The sequence below is a fragment of the Sus scrofa genome, chromosome 11 (assembly GCF_054392235.1).
Source record: "Sus scrofa isolate SSC_HxYL_T2T_F1_AM1 chromosome 11, Sscrofa_HxYL_maternal_Yorkshire_Landrace_v2.0, whole genome shotgun sequence".
Taxonomy (NCBI): domain Eukaryota; kingdom Metazoa; phylum Chordata; class Mammalia; order Artiodactyla; family Suidae; genus Sus; species Sus scrofa.
In genome coordinates, this window is record NC_139393.1 from 75,878,657 (window position 1) to 75,897,908 (window position 19,252).

The 19,252-nt window shown below is 42.1% G+C and overlaps 1 protein-coding gene across 18 annotated transcripts in view; it reads left to right on the forward strand.

Annotated features, from left to right (window-relative positions):
- Positions 1–19,252, forward strand: part of CLYBL (citramalyl-CoA lyase) — a 283,442-nt gene that overhangs the window by 176,751 nt on the left and 87,439 nt on the right. For all 18 annotated transcript variants that reach the window (XR_014819830.1, XR_014819827.1, XR_014819828.1 and 15 more), the window contains exon 2: positions 2,216–2,402. Coding sequence is in view for 10 of the 18 variants with exons in the window: in XM_084982220.1 (XP_084838346.1) it covers positions 2,216–2,402 (187 nt within the window). In the remaining 8 variants the exon portion in view is untranslated. The remainder of the gene's footprint in view (positions 1–2,215; positions 2,403–19,252) is intronic.

Below are 19,252 nucleotides of genomic sequence, written 5' to 3' on the forward strand. Positions count from 1 at the left end.
AGCAAGGCCAGAGGTGGAACCTGCATCCTCATGGATACTAGTCAGGTTTCTTTTCTGCTGAGCCACAATGAGAACTCCCCATTTTTGTCATTTTAAAGGAAATATATATATATTGGCAATTCTGGTGTTCAGTGCAAATAAGTAAAACAAGATTAGTGCTGTTACATCATTATATTTTCTCCCTTTCTAAAGATAAACCAGGAGTTCCTGTCATGGAGCAGCAGAAACGAATCCAACTAGGAACCATGAGGTTGTGGGTTTGATCGCTGGCCTCTCTCAGTAGGTTAAGGATCCAGCATTGCTGTGAGCTGTGGTGCAGGTCGCAGACGCGGCTTGGATATGGGGTTGCTGCGGCCCTAAAAAGCAAAAAAAAAAAAAAAAAAAAAACTGGATATTTTCAGTCAGTATAAAATGATGACAGATACTTTGGGCATTCTTCACTTATCTGACCACAACGTGTTTTATATTAAATAAAATGTCTTGAGCATTCTCCTGTGGTGCAGTGTGTTAAGGATCCAGCGTTGTCCCTGCGGCGGCATGGGTCACTGCTGAAGCTTGGGTTCCATACCTGGTCAGGGAACTTCCACACGCTGGGAGCACAGCCAATTAAAAATAAATAAATAAGTACATGAATACATTAATTAACCATGTTTAAAAATGTCTTGTAAGACATATACACCTTAAAAATCCACCTGTTTCTCACCATACTTCACATAGCACAATGCTTATGTTGTGGAAAAATAAGACTAGAACTCAAGTTTTAGATTTTATTAAGAAAGAATCTCTTCCAGGGCAGTTGGTAGGCCACCAAAGAGATAACTGGTTTTTCTTGAGATACATTGTCACAGGGCACACTAATCATGGTAAAATGTTCCGACCATGTCAACTGTTTGATGGCATTAATTTAGGATAACTACCAAATGTCAAGAGCTTTCAAGAAGAAGAGTACAACTGGTGCATTTTTGAAAGGATGATGCCTCTTACCCAGGGGGAGTAAAACATTAGGGTGTGGCCACTTTGCTGGGGTTTTAACCTTTCCTTAACTGGGATTTCATGATGTATAGCTCCCATCTATAAGGGGCAGGCTGGTTTCATGGATGGGTGACCCTCAAGGTCACCGATGGCCCTGTGCGTAGAAGGGTCTGGTGCTTTGTGGGATGTTCTCTTGTCAGCATTATGAAAATCCTAATAGGTTTTGAACAAAGGGCTCTGCATTTTCATTTCACAGAGGGTGCCTCAAATTATGTCACGTCTTGATTATGAAAGCTGATTTTATCTTCGTTTGCCATGTATCATGGACTAAAACATGGTTCCCACAGGACGGAGCTATGGACTAGGTTAGGGGCAAGGGCTGCCGTGAGCCAAAGGAGCTGCCGGCTCCACCAGAGGCTACACTTAGTACAATAGGGGAGGGGAGGAGAGAGCAGAGTTCAGCAGCAGGCAGGGCTGCCCCTGGCCAGAATTCTCCCGTGGGAACAGTAGCAGTGGCTGCTTTTCCTGCCACACCCCCCACCACATCACCCCGATGACCCCCGGGTTCTGGCTGATCACTTCATGTGCATTACTTCCTTTAACATAATCTTCTCCACAGCCTGCAGAATGAGTATTATTTTTACAGATGGGTAATCTGAACTTTCCAGGAATCAAGTTGCCTATAATTACAGAGCTAGGAATGGTCTTTTCCCATTGACTGTCCCTTCTTCTGACTTATGAAGTAGCCAGTCATCCTTGTCTGTTCTTAAAACTGAACTTGAATCACATATTTGTCTACTTACAAAGACTCGTTGTCAGGGAGAGAGCCATAGACTAATGCCTACATAGATTGTTCATTTTCTATGTTTTACTTTCATGTAATTGTAGATAGTATTGTTCTTTACGACCTTTTGGGTATAAATTTCTTTCCTTTTCCTCTGTGGATGCTACCTGGACAGTATATTAATGCTGGAAGTATTTTTCCAAAAAGAAATAGGTACGCCCTCCTCCTTTTCTCAAAGGTTTTGCCAGTAAACGGTGTTAAATATTACTTAAACCTCAGCTAAAGTGGCAATATTTCTTGATTATTTCCATTATTATTTTTCTAGTTGTTATGTATGATTGTGTTATGCTATAATTAAAGAAAAATAATCCATGTTTTAAATTTTGCATTAAAATAAGGTTTTTCAAAAATTAGTAAATAAATTCTATTCTGGGCTAACTCTCATTATGTCTTCTGCAGGAGAGCATCTCTGGCAACTGATGTGTCCAGTCTCAGGCACAGTTCCTCACTCAGTCACAAGTACATTCCCCGGAGGGCAGTGCTCTATGTACCTGGAAATGATGAGAAGAAAATAAAGAAGATTCCCTCCCTGAATGTAGATTGTGCGGTGCTCGACTGTGAGGATGGTGTGGCTGTGAACAAAAAGGTAATGGCATGATTTTTCCTTCTGATGGGAAACAGAGTGAACTGAAACTTGGTGCTCTCCCGGTGCATTGCTCACTGTTTGGAAAGATTGTGCTGTATGCATCTTCTGCTGGTTACTAATGTATTCTTGACCAGTCCTTATGTGGGTTCTGAGTGTGTGTGTCTCGTTACTCCAAAAGACAGAAAGAACTCAACCAAAATATATTTAAAATCATGACCTGCAGTATGTGTGACTACGTGTTGTGTAGATAAAGAGGTACATACTCAATCCGTTTTGGCTATGGTATTTGCTGGTTTGGGTAAATGATGTAATCCTAGACTTGTGGTGTAAATTTTTCAGACCAGTAAGATGCATTTAGGAGTTTATTTCTTCTTTTCACTGCTAGGTACATTGAGTATCCGCCTGATCTCTTCTAGGACAAGTGTCAGTAAAAAAAAGATAGTCTTCAGTGGATGTGTCATCATTTTCTCTCCTTAATTAAAGGGAACTTACACACAGAACCCTAAGTTTGCAGCTTTTGGTTGATTTTTTTCGTGGTCTGATCAGACATGAGCCTTAGAAAATATGCAGTTTATAAACAGGTACAAAAGATTCTTACTGAGTGGTAGCATAGTGGGTGCTTTTTGTTTCATTTTGGTTTGCTTACCTTCATTTTTTAGGTTTTTATAATGAACATGGAGTTCAGTAATTGAGTGAAATATATGTCAATATAACAATAACCAGTGTTTTCATGGAACTTTAAAAATTAAAAACAAGCTTTCCCTTGACCTTCATCTGTCCAGTCGCTAGACAGTGAGGTTGGGCTGGGCATGGATTATGGGGCTGAGGGCACAGAGGGAGCTGGCCATCTGGATTTATACCTGTCTGGATAGTTCCCTTTACTAAGTGATCTGAAACAGCGTGGTCGAACTGTGCAACTTTCTTGATTAATTGCTTTCCTTGGAGATTCTAGCAAACGAATATGTGCCTTAATTTTTTTTAAGTCAATTCTTAGCATCTTTCTAATGGTCAAACTAAGGCTTTACAAGTATTTGGAAAAGGATTAGAATAAACATGTAGAATCTAAAGTGTCTACTCAACGTCTTTGGCATGCACCAAGGCAAATACAATTAATCTTCTTTCTCCCAAAGATTAAGGTAAATAGGGCTTTTCCTGAAGGACATAATGTGATTCCAGTATGCTCCCTTCCAAAATTCATGTAGTGCACTCTAAGATTAGATACTAAATTGTAATTCCAGTTCTGTATGACCCAGGGCGATTCACTTTACTGCTTTGCCTCAATTTCTTATCTGTACTGTGGGATGACAAAATCTTCTTTTGTCAGGGACAGGGATTATTATGAAGAATAAGTTTGATAAAATGCCTGAGAGTAGCTTGATTTCCTATAGGAAATAGATTAGATAAATCCTCTAGTAATCATGATTAGGGGGAATTTATTTCAGCATGTACCACAGTGAGCCATTAGGTGCCCTGATAAACTTCTAATTATATTTGTTCACAAATCTTGAGGCTGTATTCCCAGACCCACCTGAGGATGTTTCCAGACGAGGTAGAAATATGGTCCATGCCTACCTCATATCTCCTTACTGTTGATCCATGTTCTGCAGCCCATCCTTATACCCAGAGCTGCTCCTAAGGAGGGGTGGGGAGAGAAGAGTTTATTACGGGCAAGTTGTGCACCGTCTTGACGTCTGTGTCCAGACAGGACACTCCAGTTCCCTTAATGCAGCTAAAATTTGCAGTAATTGCCAGACGCACTGTTTGATACATGCTGAACTCGGAGAGCTAAATTTTTCTTTCTTATCCATGGAGAGTTCTGTATAGTACTTGTAAGACAATTTTTTCGCTTAAAATTTCTACCCAGGACTTAATTTCTCATATAGTTCACTTCATCGCCATCGCCTGTCAGGATCTTTTTGGATTTTGATTTTATCTCCACCATTTATATCATCTGAGAATTTAATCAGCACAACATGTGAAAATTTAACAAGTTTCTCATGGAAATGGTGAAGAGCTTGGAGCCAAGTGCTGCAGAAGCATGCCACTAGAAACTTCTGTTCAAGTTTATTCAACAAACATTTATGTAGTGATGGCTAAATGCCAGGCACTGTGCTAAGGGCTTGGATTTGCCTCACAACCCAGTGAGTTACTATTATGATACTCTTTGTACAGATAAGGTTGCTGAAGCATGGAGAGGTCTAGTTCATGAATCAGTTCTGTGAATCTGGTTATTCAGCCACCCCACGCTCCTGAAATCCAGTCTTTCCACCAGAATAGTGTAAGAGATTTTTTATCAAACACTTTCCAAATGAAGGAACCTTCCTGATCTACATTTCTAGCAATACCTTCTCTCTCCCCATACCTCCACCTTGCCAGAAAAATGAGGGTTTGTGGGGAGACTTGATCTTGAAGAACCCCTGTCCGTGCTACTTAGTTGTTAGCACCTTCACTCTGATGTGCTGGAGAGAGGAAAATGGTAACAGCTACCATCTACTGAGAGTTTTCTATGTAAAAGTTGCTATATGAAATGCTTTCATTATTTCATTTACCCTTTACAGCAAAGTTTCGAAATATGTCCTGAGTCTCAGTGCCATTAAATGGCAGAACCAAGATTTAAATCTTCTAGAATTTTGCCAGGGATCAGCCTCCAGTTCCCCTGCTGGCATATTCCATAATTCACCTTTTTGGAAGCCAGTACCTTGGAAGCCCATGCCTTGGCTTCTTTTTCTCTTTTGTCACCTTTGTGTGCACTTTAGTTTCTCAGTGGCTCTTGGTAGGAGCCCTATGGTCATTTTTGCAAATTCTTTCAGTGTCTTGGGATTTTAATGACTTCAAACTTGGGGACTTCAGTTCATTTAAAATGCCCAGGAGTTCCTGCTGTGGCACAGTGGGTTACTGATCCAGCTAGTCTCTGTGGAGGTGCTGATTTGACGGCCAGCCCAGTGCAGTGGGTTAAGGATCCGGCATTGCCACAGATGTGGTGTGGGTTGCAGCTGCAGCTAGGATTCAATCCCTAACTTCCATACGCTGTGGGTGCAGCTGAAAAAGAAAAAAATAATGATAAAATACCCAGATAAGTCTGAAACTTCTCACATAGCTCATATTCTTTCTTGAAATCATCTCTTAATCATATTTCTTATTTGAACATTATTTCTCCTGATGGAGGAGATAGAGACCATTTTAGTGAGGTTTTGTTTTGGTGTTTGGGGTTTTTTGGTCTATTTTAGGGCCGCACCCATGGCACATGGAGATTCCCAGGCTAAGGGTCAAATCAGAGCTGCAGCTATCAGCCTACACTACAGCCACAGCAGCGCCAGGTCTGAGCCATGTCTGTGACCTACACCACAGTTCACGGCAACACTAGATCCTTTAACCCACTGAGTGAGGCCAGGGGTTGAACCCACGTCTTTGTGGATACTAGTCAGGTTTGTTACCACTGAGCCATGATGAGAACTCCCAATGAGTTTGTTTCTTACCATATGAAAACTCTCATATGATCTACTGGTTTTGCTAAACTGAACTACTCTTGCCTAATTCAGCTTTCTTGGCATTATTAAAATGTAATCATTTCATTTTATATCTCTATTTCTTTTTTAGTCATTGACTAATTCCATATTTTATTCAACGGACTCTGTAGAGTATGGGCTTGTAAAGAAAACAAGAGGAGCTTCCACAGAGCAGTTTATAATACCTTCCAGCAGCTCTAATCCTGTCCTGTTAATCCAATTTATGTTTAAGTAACTCCTTCATGTCAAGGATGGCACTACCAGCTCACCTTCCCAAGCATGATGAAAATGCCTTTTGCCCTCCCCTCTTCTCCTTTCCATTGTTAAATGCATGAGGAGATGCAGGGCTGTGTAGGCCATTGCTTCCTGGGACACAGTGAAAATAAGCCAAGTAATGCACAGCTTCCTGGTGAATCTCTGTGACACTGGGTGAGGCTGAGAAGGTAGGAAAGGAATAGACAGAGGCAGCGTTCCAGGGTTGCTGTTTCAGTTGAGTAAATATTTAAATAAAAATGTAAATGTGGAGTTCCTGTCGTGGCACCCCAGAAACTAAGCCGACTAGGAACCATGAGGTTGTGGGTTCGATCCCTGGCCTTGCTCAGTGGGGTTAAGGATCCAGCATTGCCGCGAGCTGTGGTATAGGTCGCAGATGTGGCTCAGATCCTGCGTTGCTGTGGCTGTTGTGTAGGCCAGCAGCTACAGCTCCAATTGGACCCCTAGCCTGGGAACCTCCATATGCCATGGGAGTGGCCCAAGAAATGGCAAAAAGACAAAAAACAAAAACAAAAACAAAAAAACAGTTTGGTTATTTTATTTTTTTTTGTTACTTTGCTTCATTTCTTTAAAAAAATTTCTAAACTACTGTGGACTGATTTGTATAAAATACAGTACAGGTGAACTGCTATAAAAATTAAAGGCTGCTTGGTTTTTGTAGCAATGTCAAGCACTGTAGAAGTTATAAACTCATGTTCCCCATTTTGTATTGACCCAGTGGCATGGTCATGGAGTGTTTATGGACCAAGAGTGGTCTTTTAACTGGAACATTAATCCACTTACTTTTAATATGGTTAGTAATAAATTTAGATTTTAATATACCATTATATTTGACTTTTTTTCTTATTTTGTATTTCATTTCTAGTTTTTCTTGCCTCTTAAAGATTATTTGACTTTCAAAATTTATTTTCAGTCCATTTTTCCCCTAGTTTCGAAGTTATAACTATATTTATTTTCTTCTTTTTTGGGGGGTGGGGCACACCTGTGGCATATGAAAATTCCTGGGCCAGGGATTGAATCCTAGCTGCAGCTGCACCCTGCACCCCAACTGGGGCAATGCTGGATCCTTAACCCACTGTGCCACAAGGGAACTCCTTCTTTGGCTGTTCTTCACGTCTTTTTGTCTTTGGTGCACTGAAGTTTTACTAAAATGTCCAGTAGGTATTGATGTAGGCCTCCTTCCCGCCCTTCTCCCCTTCTTTCCTTCTGCTTGGTGTAAGTTGTGTTTTTTGTTTTGGGGGGTTTTTTGCCGTGTATTTTTGTATTCTGTCTTTTATCAGTTCTAAAAAGTTCTACTACTAGCCCTTCAAATATCATCTGTAGTTCATCATTTCTGTTTTCTTCGGAGATAGTGAGTAGACATATTAGGAAATTTTGATTTTGTCTTCCTTGTCTCTTACTGTCTTTTCATATTTTCTGTCTCCCTGTCTCTCTGTGCCACAGCCTGGGTTAACTCTTCATACCTAATCAGCACTTTTTAATTATCTTATCCAGTTGTGTCTAATGTATTTAACCCATCCTGAGTTTTTAATTTTTTTTTTGGTCTTTTTGCTGTTTCTTGGGCCGCTCCCACAGCATATGGAGGTTCCCAGGCCAGGGGTCTAATCGGAGCTGTAGCCACCAGCCTACGCCAGAGCCACAGCAACGTGGGATCCGAGCCGCGTCTGCAACCTACACCGCAGCTCACGGCAGCGCCGGATCATTAACCTACTGAGCAAGGGCAGGGACCGAACCCGCAACCTCATGGTTCCTAGTCGGATTCGTTAACTGCTGCGCCACGACGGGAACTCCATGAGTTTTTAATTTTAATGATTCTATTTTTCATGTCTAGAAATTCTGTTTGATTCTTTTTCATATTGGCTTGGTACATTCTGAATCTGATAATTTCAATATTTTTGCATCTAAGTTGCTTTTTATTGTTCAGTGACTCTTACTTATGGTATGAACCCATATTGAGTGGAATCATTTCTTGGGAATTCCAGGGGCCTGGAGTAGAAAGGTTTTCCTCTACTACTACTTCTGGGAGTCGGGGATATTACTCATCTGGAGCCTTGATTTGTCCTCCTGAACTTTGCAGTGGTCTCAGGCTAGTATCCTGATATCAGGTCTGATATAGGTATTTGGTTCCTACCTTTCTTATTTTTCTGACTCCTCATAAATCAGAATTTGTTTATTTATTTATTTATTTATTTTGGCTTCCCTGTGGCATATGGAGTTCCTGGGCCAGGAATAAGATCCAAGCTGCAGTTGCAAGCTATGCTGCAGCTGTGGCAATGTTGGATCCATTTTAACCCACTGCACCAGGCCAGGTATTGAACCTGTGTCCTAGCGTTGCAGAGATGCCACAGCAGGAACTCCAGAGAATTCTTTTTTCTGTTTTTGTTTTATATTGGCCTGTGGAAAATTCCCTTATGTTCTTATGAGCCCAGCAATGCTTTAAAAAGTACTTTTGTTGAAACGTAGCCATTTTGTAGTTGTCAGCCCTTCAGACAATGTGGTCTGCCATATTGCCAAAAGTAAAGTGCTCATCCTTAAAAAGTTTTTGTATTATAGACATAAAACAAATTTTAGACTTAATTTTTTTACACATAAAGAGTAAAATAGTTATGAAATGAAGCAGCTCCTAATCCTTATTCCACTTCCCTTCTTCAGAGATAATCCCTTTTATCTCTTCAGCTTATTCTTATGGCATTTACTGCTGTATTGCTAAGTAATACACTTTTTGAATTATTTTTTCATTTCAGGCATGATATTGACTCCCTGATAAGCGGTTTCTCTCTCCTTCCACTACCACCCTATCCCCACTACATGTGAACCTTTTCTGTCCTTCAGTTGTCCCAGTATGAGAGTTCCCTGGTGGCTTAGTGGGTTGAGGATCCAGTGTTATCACTGCTGTGGATTGGGTCACTGCTGTCACACAAGTTTGATCCCAGGTCCATGTATGGCATGGGCCTAAATAGCCAAAAAAAAAAAAAAAAATCATGACATTTGTCCTAATACATTCATTAAAAATTGTCATAATACAATTATATGTATTAGGCATACATTCACTGTATACTTTCATGAGATTAGTATCCAGTGTAAAACCTATTAGATTTGAGTTACGTAGTAATAAACCCATCACCTTTCCTTTTCTGCCACCCTGTTGTTTTCCCTGGAGTTTACAATTATCTTTTTTATTTTTTCTGGCTTATTTTTCTATTCATTTGTTAACAAATTCAACACCCACCTCTGCACTAATTATCTAAATCTACTCTTAATATGTTGGGAAGCATCTGGTATTTTATCAGTTTTATCTTCTTGGGAAAATCTCTCCTTGACTCTTCTGTTCCCTTCAAGTCTGACCACTTGTCCTTCAGGCCTACAGCACAATTCAAACCCTGGAATTGCCCTTCCCACCGCCCTGGGAGTTCCCTTTGCTTCTCTCTCACCTTGGATACTGTTTCTGGATCCTCTGACTTTTTACATCTGGATACGTTTCCTTGTTGACGTGAGCATACCCTCTGATGGTTCCCGCGGGAGGGTTCAGTTCCCCTCTGGAGGAGAGCAGCACACATAGTCTGATGTTTTCCTGATTCAATTTGTAAAGAGCAGGGATAGATTCGGAATTAATGATCATGAAAGTCTCACATTGATCCTTCAGGAAGCCGAAGCTCTGAATTGTGATTCAAGGAAGGCTTTCCTATGGGAACCTAAGCTAATAAAATACGGGATGTCACTTGTGGCAGCTTGATTTGAGACAAGCATCCTGGCTCAGTGGAAAGGGTAGAGGGCTTGACAACAGAAGACTCATTTGAATATCTCAGTATCAACACTGTCCATCCAGGGAACTTGAGTCCTGTAATCTCATGAGCCTCTGTTTCTTTATCTGTCCCATGCAGTTGGTGATAATGAAACCTGCACTACCCACCACATGGCCAGCTGTGTGGCTCAAATAGAAAAGAACTTTGTAAACTTGCATCTGCTATATAAATATCGCTTTTTAAAAAAAGCAGTGGCAGAGTTCCCGTCGTGGCTTAGTGGTTAACGAATCCGACTAGGAACCATGAGGTTTTGGGTTCAATCCCTGGCCTTGCTCAGTGGGTTAACTATCCAGCGTTGCGGTGAGCTGCGGTGTAGGTTGCAGACGCGGCTCGGATCCCATGTTGCTGTGACTCTGGCGTGGGCCGGTGGCTACAGCTCTGATTGAACCCCTAGCCTGGGAACCTCCGTATGCCACGAGAGCAGCCCAAGAAAATGGCAAAAAGACCAAAAACAAAAAAACAAAAAAAACGGTGGCTTCATTTTTAAAGGAATAGAACTTAGAAAATTTAGGAGAGTGGATATTTAGCATCTTCCTTAAGAGGTCTCCAAACTAACTGGAGGAACATAATTTGACAGTCAAGAACATAGACTTTGAGGCCAACCTGTTTGTGTTTGGATTCTGATATTCTCTTGTCCTAACAACGTGACCGTCGACAGATTACCTCACCTCTCTGCCTCAGTTTGCTCTTCTGTCAAATAAAGGTCAAATGGTAATAATGTAATCTACACCCACAGAATATATTAGATGTATGCGTATTTGTAAAATGCTTAAAACAGTGCTTGGCACATAGTAAGTGCTGTATGAATGTATGATAAATGCGTAAGAAGCAATTGTCCTAGCTGTATTCCTGGCCAAGAGTCGGATGCATCAATTCAAGTCACTGACAACTGCTTAGAATGCCAGAGTTTACTGGTATTGATTCATACCTTAGGTTCCTGACTCTCATAGGGTAATATGTTGGCACAGATAGGTTTTTGTTCTAAACGCCATGGAATTTGCCAATTTTGCTAATTTTTCAGCCTCTCCCACATCAATAGTAGACAAAGAAAAGGCTCTAGAGACAGTAAAATACCACTTTTTCTTTCAAGCTCACTCACAGATTTTGTAACACTAGGGTGCTAGAAACAGCTGTCTTAGAAAGATCTTACTTATTTTTTTTTTCCCTTAGGAAACCAAGAAGAAAATCATCTTTCTTAGGTAGCTAAGCAAGAGATTTTTATTTTGCATTTCTGTGCTGGGCACTTGGCAGAAAGAGTAAGAAAAAGATGGAGGGAGGTGACCATGTCTGAAAGCCTATCTACCCCCAACCACCCCACCCCACCCCACCCCCAGTGGTTCAGAACAAAGAGGAGCTGGGCTGGGGTCTGGGTCCTGAGAACCCCTGAACAGTGATGTCCTCAGTTATGGCAAACAGAGGAAGAAAGACTGCCCAGGGCTGGCGTGTCTGAGGAGAGCCACCCTCCCTTTCCTGACTACCTGCTTTGCATTCAGGGGACCTAGGGCTGCCAGGAGGGCTGTCTTGGCGAAGCTGCCTTCCATCATGAAAAGCAAGGGGAGGCCACTGGCCTCTTATTCAAGTTAGTGCTTTCAAAACTCTGGGTCACCCCCACTGGGCCATGTTCTTTGGATGCTTCTGCTCCCTCCATGCATCTTGGATACCAAGACTACTATGGGGTGGTGGTTGGGGAAAGACCACTGCAAGCAACATGGCAGAGGTGAGGGGAGTGCGACTGTGTCCCCCACAGTGAGCCACTTTTTAAGTGCTCTTCACAAACAGTAATTCATACCGCACTCCTATAGTTGTCTGTCAGACCCTGCACAACCTGGGAGTCATTGCATTTGCAAATGTGAGTTGCTCATAAGAAACTCCGTGAGGTTCCTGTTGTGGCTCAGTGGGTTACAGACCCGACTAGTATCCTTGAGGATGCAGGTTTGATCCCTGGCCCTTGCTCGGTGGGTTAAGGAGCCAGCGTTGCTGTGAGCTGTGGTGTAGTCCAGCAGCTGCTGCTCCAATTCGACCTCTAGGCTGGGAACTTCCATATGCTGCAGGTGTGGCCCTAAAGAGAAGAAATTTTTAAAAAGGAAACTCCTGAGAGTTCCTTGGTGGCTTGTTGGAATCCAGCATTGTCACTGCTGTGGCTTGGGTTGCTGCTGTGGTGTGGCTTAATTCCAGGCCTGGGAACTTCTGCATTCCATGGTGCTCAGCCAGAAAAGGAAGGGAAGGAGGGAGGTTGAGTGTCCATCAAGGTTGTTGGCTTATTGTTAATCTTCGATTAATACAAATATTATTTCCTGACACTCATCATTTTAAACCACTTAACTCTTGAGTTCCTCTGTAAAGCATTTAATTGCCACACAGATGGAAGCTCTTTTTCTGCCCTGAGTATATGTATTCTCTCTAATTTGTGCTCTCTCATTTGGCTTCCCTTTGTGCACATGTGGTCGCACAAACCTACACAATAAACCCCACTTATACTTGTTATACGTGTATGCAAATCCACTTGGTTATATTTTATGTATACCCTTGTGCTGTCACTTGAGTTGAAATAAATTAGTTGAGTAGCAAGGAGGTGTATCCTGCCCAGAGAGAGAAAGCTCACTGACTTGCAGTGAATGATTGAATGTGTACTGGGCGTGGGGAGCTAACTCCTCTTCAGTAGGGGTGTGAAATTAGAACAGGAAGGCTCCTCTCCCAGGGACCTTGCTTTTATTAAAAGACTTGAGAGTTGGGAGATTTCTTCAGTAAGAATTGGGATGTCTGTGAGTCTTTTGGAAACAGTATGGAAAGCTGAACCGTGCTTAGGAACTCTGCAAGGCCTTTTGGATCCTTAAAGGTTCTTATACAAAAACCTATCCACGTTTTCATAAAAGTAGTAAAGTGTTTTCAGTCTTTTATTGATCTCTTCGTATCCTTAAATAGCCTTTCCCTTTTGTGGAGCAATTGGTAAAAAACAAACAAACAAACAAACAAAATTCACCTTTTTCTCCCAGCATTGTTTTATTCTTCAAAACCAGGCATCTTCTTAGTGCAGGGATTCAAGTATCTCATAATAGTCAGTAATTTCCATTTAATGAGCTCAGCAAAATCTCTTTACAAAGAGATACAGGCTTCAAATTGCCAGTTACTTCTTTTCCAGCAATTTCTAGGATTCCAATTAGGTAAGATTGAGTATGATCTGTAACATTATGTACCTGACTATGGAAAGCCCAGGCCTAGGCAATGAAACAGATCTTTGAGCTTCAGCTCAAAATCAAGGTTGAAAGAAAGGAACTCAGCTTAAGTGAGCTGAAACTTTACAAAAGTGGGAACTATAGCCATTTCTTCCTCTGAAATGAATTAAGAAATAGCTTGGAGAGACTACAGTGAAAACCATTAAATTTACTTATTCCCAATTTGGCTGCCGATTAAAATATGTGCTTTTTTATCATGGGATCGCAGGTGATTTTCACAAAATAAACCCAGGAGATTTCAGTTTGCTAAATCTCTGTGACTAAAGAACCAAGTACATATAGCCACCCCCAAAATAAAGGGCATGATTTCTTGTAGTGCAACATGCTTAATATCAAAGAATAGTATTTTTTTAAGTTTTCTTATTTAAATGGCCAAAGTTCATATCAAAGTATAAAATGCCACCATGTTTTCAATAATAAATTAGTGGGTATATTCGAAGGCAGAATTTAAAATTATGATTTAGAGAGACAATTAAGAAATATTTTACTTTTGCCAGATATTTTCAAGTACATCAGAACTTCTCAGAGTGGTGATAGTTTCACTCTTTTTCTATACCTCCTCTGGAAAATGAGAAAGACGGTGTTTTAAAGGGAAAAGGAAAATGTGGCTTAGTCAGGGGCAAGTGTCAAGCTGAGAATTAAGCCAAGGCGTAGCCTGCTTGCTACTAAAGATATACTGTTTTGAATACCTTTTTTCCCCTTTGATACAACTGTGCTAGCCATTCACTGATCAGAAATTAACCTCCATAAGTTAGCACTTAGGCTCTGAAGTCCCAGCCAGATCTAGTCTAGTCCAAGCAGCAGCATGTTCTTGGGCAAAGTATTGATTGACTCCAGATAAGAAGACCAAAAAGACCACCATAGACAGTGGTCAGAAGAGCAAAAGCCAAGAGAGAAAGCCGAGCCAGAGGGCTGGCCTGAAATGTGTGTGGGCTTCCGAAAGCATCCTTGAGTTTTTCTAGTACAGGGTGAATTCTCGGAGCCTCCCAGCATAGAACAGTGAAGCTAGGGTTGAGCACTAATAGGCAGCTCCCCTCAGCCTTTCACCACACCATTTAATCCCCCTTCCCTAGCAGCAGGGGAGGCTGATGGTCTGGCCCAACTAGCATAGGTTTTCAGAGCACTGGGGGTGTCAAGAGCTTCTCTTTCCTAGAGCTGTGGAAGGGTAGGTGTGTCGGGGACACAAAGTAGACAGTTAGGGCCAATAAATGAAAAGACTGTTCCAAATATTCTAGGAGAGCACAGGGAGCTTGATACAGGTGTGAAGAGCCCAGGTTTGGAGTCACGAGAGGGTTAGGGAGAACCAGATCAAGAACTGTTTCTGGGAGTTCCCTTTGTGGCTCAGTGGTTAACGAATCCAACTAGGAACCATGAGGTTGCAGGTTTGACCCCTGGCCTTGCTCAGTGGGTTAAGGATCCGGCGTCGCTGTGAGCTGTGGTGTATAGGTTGCAGATGGGGCTCGGATCCCGTGTTGCTGTGGCTCTGGTGTAGGCCTGTGGCTACAGCTCCTATTCGACCCCTAGCCTGGGAACCTCCATATGCCGCGGGTGCGGCCCAAGAAATGGCAAAAAGACAAAAAAACAAAACAAAGCAAAAAAATCTGTCTCTGATCAGAGCCTCTCCGGACTGGGTTTGTCCACATTTCCCCTGGAGATAATACCGCACATATACAGCTTCACCTTTGAGAGTCAGATTGGAGATGGGCATTATCACACCTCCGCCTGAGCTGTCTGCATGACAGCAGCCTCTTGAATTTTGGCTGGTTTCTGGGCGGAAGGCAGTTTCCCACAATCATTCTTTCCAGCTCTGCCTTTCCAGAGAGGACCAAGCCCCGGTGGAGCTGGCCGTGGTGCTGAAGATGGTCTGAGGCCAACACTAGAAAACCTTCAGTGAGTTCAAGGTCTTTTCTGTGTGCTGGCATGATTTCCTTTTCTTTTTCTAGTATTGTCTTTTTAGGGCCGCAGGTGTGGCATATGGAAGTTCCCAGGCTAGGGATCGAATGGGAGCTACAGATGCCAGCCTACACCACAGCCACAGCAATGAGGGATCTGAGCTGCTTCTGCGACCTACACCACTACAAGCATGTGGCAATGCCAGATGCTTAACCCACTAAGCAAGACCAGGGATCGAACCCCCGTCCTCATGGATACTAGTTGGATTCGTTACTGCTGAGCCACAATGGGAACTCCCCTCTATCTCTGACCGCTTTGCATGGATTACCTTATTTCATGTCTGAGCAATTCTGTGAGAGAGGTGTTATTATTATCCCTATTGACAGATGAGGAGAGTGGAATACAGAGAGGTTAACAAACTTGCCCAAGGGCTTACAGCTAGCAAGTGGGGAAGCCAGGCACTTCATACCCTATGCTACATTTTTGGTCCCTATACTTGCTAATGAGAGTTATTAACAGAGCCCTACAGAACCCGCCAAATTTTCACTTTTCAAAGTATTGTCCTAGCAGAATTGTGCCACGGTTCCCTACCTCAACGTGACAGGGCACCTTGCTGTAGGTTGGCACCTTGAAGAGCCAAACACAGCCGTGAAGACTGCTTGGGCACACACAAGTGAGTGGCTCACCTACACTGTCCTAACGGTCTTCACACCTTCATGTCATGACTCGTATCTGCTTCCGGCTAGATCATCAGCTCTGTGAAGAGGGTGCCCTTGTATCCCCTACAGCGCATCGTGCCTGGTGCACAGTAGGTGCTCTGCAAACACTTGATGAATAAATGAGTTATATGTGACCAATATAATGATAACTCATTAACCCGTGTATTATTTCACCATTAGTAGAAGCACTGTGTTATGGAACTTATAGTCCCTTTTGTATTTTATATTTGTCATGCTTTCTCTTGGGAGTTACATGAAGTTTAGAGTGTATCTTAATTTCTTACAATGTACCTTTGTAGACAAGGTGAAACAAAGGACATGATGCTTTGGACAATTTGAATGCCTAAACTCAGGATGATTGAATTTTTATTGTGTGTTTGACTTGGGCTCTTGCACTGTATTTTAGACTTGGGGTCTTATAGTATCTTAGGAAGGGAGCTCCACTGACATGAAAATAACTCTGAACATCTCTTTCCAAGGGTGTACAAGTGCTCTGTGGCAATAGAGCTTGCAGTGGCAGTTGTAGTATATTCCAGTCAAATTTCCCATATCAGAGCCTATGTGTTGTTTGATTTTAGTCAAGCCATGTTTTTGTTGTGTTGTATTAACATGTAGAAGACTTCCATATCTGCCATGTTAACTCCAGCGTGTGTGTGTTTTTAAACAACACTCTGCAGCTGAGCCCTTGGAGGACCGGCCTATTTTGACAGCTCCCCTTAGTCCGTGTATCACCAAGCCTGTTCTCTGCCAATATGTTTCACATGATTCTGGGGACATGTGTAGCACGCCTGTGCAACTTGCAAACACCCATACATTATTACAATAATAATTGGGTTTTGATGCAACTGGAACTCAGTACTACCAAGCTGCCAGCATTTCCTTTTGGCTACCAGTACTAGGCAGGAAAATTATAGTCTAACTGTCTTCCTGTTTATTGATAAACAAAGTGGCCAGCCCAGCAATGGAGCCTGATTAGCAGTTTGCACCCTTTGTGAAAGGATAAACAGAACCCTACTGTTTTCTGTGTTTGACTGCAATTTGCATCTTTAAAGAGATTGGGCTGCCCTGAGATTCATGTTCAACTTCCCGGTGCCTGGATAGTCTTTGATATGTTGCATGTCAGCCTCCTTGTTTTCCTCTCCTTCATCTTGAAACAATATTTGCCAGCGTATCTCTGTTCCCATCTGGCCTACCATAAGCTTCCTGATAGTCACCTGTCTGAAGGAGGAGGGGTGGGTTGCAGTGGGAGAAGAAATATGTCTCTGTTTCACCGCGCTTGAATTTTACATTCCCAGAAGGCCCTTTCATGCCTACTCGACTCCATTTGTGAAGAGAGGAGCGTACAGGAATGAACAGCTCAAGACAAAAGGGAATCTGCTTACCACTCTCCCTGGCCCACAGAATCCTTTTTGGGCCCCCTCGATTTCCCTTCTCTTCACCTACCCTCCAAAAAATGCCCTCCCCCTTTGTAAAGTGAAATGCAGCCTTAGCCTCTTACCTTGGGTTTGGCGTAGTGTTCTATTCTGAATTGTGTTCTAACCTAATTAGGTTCTTAAACTAAATAGTGAGAGACCAAGTAGCTGACTCCCCCCTATAATTATTTTCAAATGAAAGAAGTGAAGATCATTTTAACTTGAATTTGCATGATGGAAAAGGGAGCATTTAATACGTGTAAACATGGATTAATCTGTTTAAATAAACTTTCCCCGTAATCCTTACCGTATGTAAACAACATTTGTTCTGCCTTAGAGATATTGCATGATTGGACCCACGAGACTCCAGTTATCCCACTGAACAGTTTCCTTTTATAACTTCAAAAGAAATGTTACATATTTATTGCAGGTTGTAGGGTGTTAAGTGTAGTTAGACATAAATTGTACCCCAGCTATTTCGTTAATGCCAGTAGGGATTAAATTAGATTTTATAGCTGTTGTGGAAGTCTATTTGGTAGCTAACAAGTGGGATTTTTAAATCCTGGAAAACATAATCCTATTATAAAACAGGCAGCTGAATTAACATTACCCAGGAAGGTTCTCTTCATGGATTAGCATTTTTTGACAATAACAAAGAAAATCATCAAATTCTATGGGGATATTACATGCTTTTCTCAAAAGTCAGAGCAGTGAATTGGGGAAAGGGAACAAGATAAATGACCAAACATGCTATTGCTTAGGCTGCTTCTTTTTAAGAAAAGCAGTGGAGGCTGGGGAGTAAAGCTGAGCGTGGCCTTGTCTGTAATACCGGGGCACACTCCCGAGTTGGAAACGCGGCCTTGCTGATTTGCATGTGGGCGCCCAGCTTCAGTTGTACATAGTTATTTGCATCAGTAATTCCCTATTCCTGCTTTCCTTATATGGTCACCCACGAGCCAAAAAGTCGCTGGGAACCAAAGTCCATGAATTAAAACACAAATCAGTGGTAGAATAAATATTTTACTACTTTGTGAAATCAGTAGCACTTTTTCAGTTATCATTAGAATCTGAGCATTTTAGAGCTAGAAAGACTTTAACATTTACTTTCATTTTTATAGTCTTATTTCAAGTTTTACTTTAAACAGCACAAAAGGATAGATCTCTCTCACTCGTTTACACTCATTCACGCACCTACACACTTAATAGGGCAAGGATAGCTTTTTTATTTACAAAGAAGAATCTTCCTTAAGTCGTAGCCACTGGTTTTGGCTTGCTGGAGAGGGTTATTATTAGAGCTGGCAGGTCTTGCCAGTTTTCATTTGCATGGGTATCATCTTAGCAGATAATCACATGGGTATCAATCACTGGCGTATCATTGTGTTAGATAATTGCACGGGCATCAATCACGTGTATATCTGAAGCAAGTCATCACGTGGGCATCGATTCCATCTATATGGAAGAAGGTAATTGCATTGGAAGCAGGGAAGGGCGTGTCTTCCTGGCAGATAATCACATGGGTTTCAATCACTTTAGGTATCGAGGTAGATAATCCTGTGCATATCCATCTCATGTACTAATGGGGATAATTATGTGCATATCAATCACGTCAACACGCCGCTTTTCCGGTAGGGGTTTACGTGCAAAGCAGTCATGTCATGTGTTTGCCTATGCTGGAGAAGAGGCCCGGTGTCCCTGGTGTGGCACACACTAGGTCAGGTGGCTTGGCAGGGTGAGGAAGCAGTGCCACCCACAAACCCTTCCTCAGCAGAGCACCAAAAACTCCATGATTAGAGGGTCTTTTGAGACTTTTTTTCAGGGCTTTGCCTCCTGCAAGAGTGGAAATATTCCTGGGAAGAACATGAATGGGTATAGAGACTATTGTGGTTTGCCATTAAGCATCAATTTTTCCTTCTTCAGAGGTCAGCTTCTGATTTCTGTTCCAACCCACATCATCTAGTATGGTTTCATCCCCAAGAAGTCTAGGGTTCAAGGCTAACCAATCAGTGAGTTG